This window comes from Ptychodera flava, unplaced genomic scaffold (assembly GCF_041260155.1).
Source record: "Ptychodera flava strain L36383 unplaced genomic scaffold, AS_Pfla_20210202 Scaffold_76__1_contigs__length_567409_pilon, whole genome shotgun sequence".
NCBI lineage: Eukaryota > Metazoa > Hemichordata > Enteropneusta > Ptychoderidae > Ptychodera > Ptychodera flava.
The window spans coordinates 360086-367037 of NW_027248398.1; the positions used below are offsets into that span (position 1 = coordinate 360086).

Consider the following 6952-nt stretch of genomic DNA (forward strand, 5'->3'; position numbering starts at 1 on the left):
TTGGTATGATGGGAGACCTTATGGTACCATATAGGTCATGCCTCATTAAATATGCACATATCTAATTTTGGGCAAGCCAACACAGCTAGAGGTCTGATTTTTGGTATATAGGAATAACTATTGGATACAATTTTTTTGACAAAATGTCATGTGACCTCGATGACCTTTGACCTCAAATATACATACCTGTCCATAACTCAGTAACCACAAGGACTACACCCTTCATATTTGGTAAGATGGGATACCTTATGGTAAGATATGCTGTACCTCATTAAATATGCACATATCTAATTTTCGGCAAGCCAATAGAGCTAGAGGTCTGATTTTTGGTATATAGGAATAACTAAGGGATACAATTTTTTTTGACAAAATGTCACGTGACCTCGATGACCTTTGACCTCAAATATACATATCTGTCCATAACTCAGTAACCTCAAGGGCTTCACCCTTCATATTTAGTATGATGGGAGACCTTATGGTACCATATGTCATGCCTAATTAAATATGCACATGTCTAATTTTGGGCAAGCCAACAGAGGTAGAGGTCTGATTTTTGGTATATAGGGATAACTATGGGATACAATTTTTTTTGACAAAATATCACGTGACCTCGATGACCTTTTTTCCATAAATATACATATTTGTCCATAACTCAGTAACCAAGAGTCCTATACCCTTCATATTTGGCACGATCTTAGACCTTATGATGCCACATGCAGTACCTCATAATTGTGCACATTTCTAATTTTGAGCTAGCAATAAACCTAGTGTTCTGATTTTATGTTGACAGATGTAACATAAGGAAAGAAAGTTTTGTTGCAAAAAAGACATGTAACGGTAATGACCTTTGCCCTCTCTCAATACATTTGCCTTCTTTTTTCCACTTAAAGGGAAACCTAAGTCCAGCGACATTGACCGTTCATCTCTTCCAAAATCACCCTTGAATAAAATGCAGCTTAAATTTGCAACATAATTGCACGCGCCGACGACTACGGAGCGACGAAAAGAGACATTGAAGTAGACGACATTTATGGAAATGAACTCGGAATCCCATGGGCGCGAAAGGGCTCATGGGAGGAGCGTGTGTGACGTCATCGGCGATACACGAACATGTGTGACAGCCTACCAAAGCATTGGAGTCTATGACTGTAGGAGTGCACGTTACGACTCTTTAATGCTCAATAGCATAAAAAAATAGTTAACTGTTGTTCAGTTGAGTGCAAAAATCACTCAGGGAAGAACAAACGGAGTCAGCTTTTACCGTCTTCCCACAGAACAGCTTTTTCGAAGACAGTGGCTAAAGAAAGTCGGGCGAATTTAAATAAAATCTGTAAAAGATACAACGTTATGTTCTAATTCTTTCAGGATGATTGTTTTATAAGGGGTTTCGGGATTCTGATACCGATACAAGACGATACTACACAATGCGGTTCGTATCTTGACATGCTGAGTCAGCCTACTATCGCCGGTTTTAACCAGATAAATATTAATATTGGCGATTTCGGGACTCTAAAATCCGAAGACGAAACTACACAAAGCTTCTCTTATCTTGACATCCCGGGTCTGCCAAATCTCCGATATATAACCAATAAATATAGGCAATTTCGGGACTATATACCTTGTAATATTGATATTACAAGATACTATTGGAATGACTTTTTGCCTACTGTGTATCGGCACGCTTGGTGTGAGAAACCGCCGATATTATATTTACCCGGTAAATATCAATTGCGCCGGAACTCCTAGGCTAATATTGATACCAGACGATCCTAGATTTACTTGCACTGTATGGTGTTGGCATGCCGGGTCTACGAAATCACGGATATTTATCCAATAAATATCGGCGACTTAGGACTTTAACTCTGATACTAGACGATACTTTGTCAAATCATGGGTAAATATTCGATGTATATCAGAGATTTCACCACCTAACAGATCTGACCACTCGAATACCTCTGTCCGACTCTTAGTTCAAAAATAGCATCCATGGCCGGAAGTCAAGAATACTGTGTTTTACATTATTAGATTTATTAATGCACGAAATACATTTTTTTTTCATGTATAGCATTTTTTTCATTAAATGTCCACACGGGACTTCGTCGAGAGGGCCGAGCGGATATCATCGGGACTCGGGAGGCCCTAGCACAAATTACATTCTTTACATGTAAACATTTTTACTTGGCGATCGGGACTTGAACAGAGGACATATCGGAAATCATCGGGAGTTTGGGCTGGTCTTGTATGAAACACATTCCTTATAACAAGCTTTAAGACGATACTATGTTTTTAAATAGCGGGCAAGTATTCATTATGTCGGCGATTTCATCACTTTGTAGATCTGAGTAAGTCCGACTTCCTAAGTTCGACACCAGCTTCGAAAAACAGACGACACTATAATAGATTTGTCAAATCGCGAATAAATATTTTCTGATACATATCGGAGATTTCGCAACCTTAAAGATCTGGCCAAGCTCGACTTACACGGTAACACATACAATCAGTCAATCATTCCGTATCATTCACGAACCAAAAATTAATTTTAAGCAACTGATACAGAAAACTCTGTTTTAGAAACGTAGCGTTGAAGGATCGCAGGGTCACTCAGTCTCTCCAATCCAGTTCGGGGTCTGTACAAGCACAGTGACTCCTCTGAATCATACACAAAACGCAAGCAACCAAGATATGAACGATGTTTTGAGATGCTTTCTAATTATTACATATCTTGGACAGGTTCAAATTAGTATGGTTTGATTTCAGTCAGGGAAAAGTAATACTCGATGTCAGAAATATCGCTGTCCGAACTCTCCATAGTCGTCTTACGAACGCGCTGAACTGTTCACAGTACTCCTCCAGCTGCAAGCTGCAATCGTCTGTATCGCCGATGACGTCACGCACGCTTCTCCCATGAGCCCTTTCGCGCCCATGGAATTCCGGGCTCATTTCCATAAATGTCGTCTACTTCAAGTTCTCTTTTCGTCGCGCCGTAGTCGTCAGCGCGTGCAAATATGTTGCAAATTTGAGCTGCATTTTACTCAAGGGCGATTTTGGAAGGGATAAACTGTCAAAGTCGCTGGACTTAGGTTTCCCTTTAAGATTGCTTTGGCCCCGGCATTGCTGCTTGCAGCTATATTCTTCTTCCTCTTCTTTTTCCGTGAATTTTTTGTAAAGCTAGATCTCCAAAAACGTTGCGCGCAGCCTTTTCAAACTTGCAGGGCTTATTAGGCATACTGAGTACTGATGCACCTGACCCTTCATATTTTGATTGGATACATGACCTGCCTGTTATTTATGATTAACAATTTTAATTATATCTAATATGCATAAAAACTGAAAAATCGAAAATCTGTTAAGAAACATTTAGACCATACTACCTAGATGCTACATACCAAATTTCAAGTATTTTCACCTAGCCGTTTATGAGAAGAAGATTTTTAAAGTATTATTTTTCTGATTTTTCAACCTTTGACCTCCCCTATACCTCTGCAGCTAAGCTATACCAATGGCTTATCCTGGCTATGTAAGAATCCTGTGTTAAGCTTTTTTAACAAAATGTCAAATGACCAACATATCCTATACCTCATTGATTATGCATATATCTAATTTTTGGCAAGCCAATGGAGCTGGAGGTCTGATTTTTGGTATAAAGGGATAACTATGGGATACAATTTTTTTTGACAAAATGTCATGTGACCTCGTTCACCTTGACCTCAAATATACATATCTGTCCATAACTCAGTAACCACAAGGGCTACACCCTTCATATTTGGTATGATGGGAGACCTTATGGTAACGTATGCCATACCTCATTAAATATGCACATATCTGATTTTTGGCAAGGTAACGGAGCTAGAGGTCTGATTTTTGGTATATAGGGACAACTATTGGTTTCATTGGTGTCTTTCTTTCTTGCTTCTTCCGACAATTGTTTGCCAGCCTAGATCTGGAAAACCACAGCATGTACGCTTCTCAAACTTCGCATATTGATCAGGGCCAATGAGAAGGTGTGCACCTAACCCTTGAATTTTTAATTAGTCACGTGACCTTGCTACATTTTCTATGAAAATATTGTATTCAAGCTAATTTGAATAAAAATTTGACCGATCCAAAATCTTTTCACAAACCTAATAGGCCATACTACTTAGATGCTATATAATAAATTTCAAGGAAATTGACCTGGCAGTTTTTTGAGTAAGATTTTTAAAGTATTGTTTTTCTGATTTTTCAATGACCTTTGACCCCCCTTATAGCTCTGCAGCTTAGCTATACCAATGGCTTATTCTGGCCTATGTAAGAGTCATATCTAATTCTGAGCAATCCAATAGAGCCAAAGGTCTGATTTTTGGTGTAAAGGGATAACTAAGAAAAACATTTTTTTTACATAAATGTCACATGACTTCGATGACCTTTGACCTCAAATATACATATATGTCCGTACCTCAGTAACCACAAGATTTACATCATTCATATTTGGCATGATGAAGAACTTATAATGACACTTCTTAGACCTCATTAAATATGCACATATCTCATTTTTGGCAAGCCAAAAGTGCTGGAGGTCCAATTTTCGGTAATGGGGATATGTATGTGATACAATTTTTTTAAACAAATGACAAATGACTTCGATGACCTTTGACCTCAAATATACTAATATGTCAATAACTCTGGAACCACAAGTGTTATACCCTTCATATTTGGTAGGATACGAGGAACACTACTGTAAACTATGGTTTTTCGTGCTTTTTCAGTTGCTGCTCCAATATTATGGAATGAACTAGTGTTTACTAATGCTATTTTAAACTGTTCGGTTCAATCCTTTAAGCGCCAGTTGAAAACTTATCTTTTTAAGGAATGTTACTGTGTTTAATGATATGTATTGATTTTCTTTTATTTGTCATTCTTATTTCATTGTTTGTGTACAGAGCACTGAGACGAAGTGTAGTGCGCTTTTTAAGAAATAAATAATAATAATAATAATAATAATAATAATAATAATAATAATAATAATAATAATATAATATAATAATAATAATAGGATGGGAGACCTTATGATGCCACATCCTAAACCTCATTAATATGCACATATCTAATTCTGGGCAAGCCAATAGAGCTAGAGTTCTGATTTTTGGTATATGAGGATAAGTATGGGATACTTTTTGATTAAAATGTCACATGACCTCGACGACCTTTTACCTCAAATATTAATGTATGTCCATAACTCAGTAACCACAAGTGCTACACCCTTCATTTTTGGTATGATTGGACACCATATGGTGCCATATCCGGTACCTCATTAAATATGCACATATCTAATTTTGGGCAAACCAACAAAGCTAGAAGTCTGATTTTTGGTATACGGGGATAAGTATGGGATAATTTTTTTTAAACACAATGTCACATGACTTTGATGACCTTTGACCTCAAATATACATATATATCCATAACTCATAAGTGCTACACCCTTCATATTTGGTATGATTGGACACCATATGGTGCCATATCCGGTACCTCATTAAATATAGATATATCTAATTTTTGGCAAACCAACACAGCTAGAGGTCTGATTTTTTGGTATATGGGGATAAGTATGGGATAAATTTTTTTAAACAAAATGACAAATGACTTTGATGACCTTTTACCTCAAATATACTACTTAGGTTTACTTAGGTTTACTTAGGTTAGGTACTGGGCGCAGGCCTCTCGGCCTCTATGTCCAGATCCGGTTGGTAGTACATAAGTCCTGGTGCTCCAACTGTATGAAGTTTTTCCTTGTAATTGTACTTAATTCCCTGGGTAGTCCAGAACTTATCCAGGCGCTGTTCAAACGAGTTGACAGATGGTGCAATTACAACATAATCTGGCAGAGAATTCCATATGGCAACAATCCGGTTTGTGAAGGAAAATTTTCTGATGTCAAGTCGGCAAAAATGCTTTTGTAGTTTCTGAGAGTGTCCTCTTGTTCTAACCTGTCTATCTCTTATCAGGAAATTTGATACAGCTTCATCATAATGTCCATTCAGAATTTTGAAGGTTTCAATCATGTCACCTCTATCTCTCCTATAGGCAAGAGTTGGTAAGCCAATTTTAGCAAGCCTTTCACTATATGTGAGTCCTTTCAAGGCTGGTATTTGCCGAGTTGCTCTCCGCTGTACATTTTCTATTACATCAATGTCTTTCTCTTTATAGGGATGCCACACAGAGCTGCAATATTCCAGATGTGGACGAACTAAAGCTTTGTACAGAAATAAAAAGTTCTCAATGTCCAGATACACATAGGTCCTTCGGATAATTCCCATAATCTTGTTGGCTTTGTTAATTTTCTCTTGAATATGTTTTTCAAAGGATAAATCTGAGTCAATAAAAACGCCAATGTCTTTTTCACTGTCGACATTTTCAAGTACATGTGTTGTGGTATCCGAGCCCATGGAATACTGATACTTTATGTGCTTAGTGGATTTTCCTCTGATTGATATGGTTTTACATTTATCTGCATTGAATCTCAATAGCCAAGTGTTCGCCCATTCTTCTAGTCTCTTTAAGTCATTCTGAAGATACAAGTGCTCATTGCTCTTTGATACATCACGTGACAACTTGGTATCATCCGCAAAAAGGTACACATCTGAACTCACACACTGTGGCATGTCGTTTATATAGATCACAAATAATAAGAGTCCTAGTTAACTTCCCTGGAGGATTCCGCTAGTCACGTGTTCCCACTGTGAAAGACTTCCATTCACTATTACTCTCTGAGTTCTATTCTGTAGAAATGATCTGATCCATTGCAATGTATGATCTGGCACTCCATAACTTTGTATTTTTCCCAGCAGTCTCTGGTGTGGCACCTTGTCAAATGCCTTTGCAAAATCCATGTAGATACGTCAACATAGCCTCCGTCATCTAGTATTTTTGTCCAGTTGTCAAGAACTTTAAGCAGCTGAAGTGAAGTTGAGCGGCC

General features: G+C 37.8%; 1 protein-coding gene across 1 annotated transcript; it reads right to left on the reverse strand.

The window, feature by feature from the left end:
- Window positions 1-5675: 5675 nt before the first annotated feature.
- LOC139128889 (uncharacterized) lies at window positions 5676-6638 on the reverse strand. The gene has a single exon (XM_070694586.1). The coding sequence runs from the start codon at window positions 6636-6638 to the stop codon at window positions 5676-5678; it is 963 nt and encodes a 320-aa protein (XP_070550687.1).
- Window positions 6639-6952: the final 314 nt, after the last annotated feature.

Coding starts and splice junctions, on each gene's coding strand:
- LOC139128889 (XM_070694586.1), bottom strand. CDS start 6,638: ATGCCACAGTGTGTGAGTTCAGATGTGTACCTTTTTGCGGATGATACC.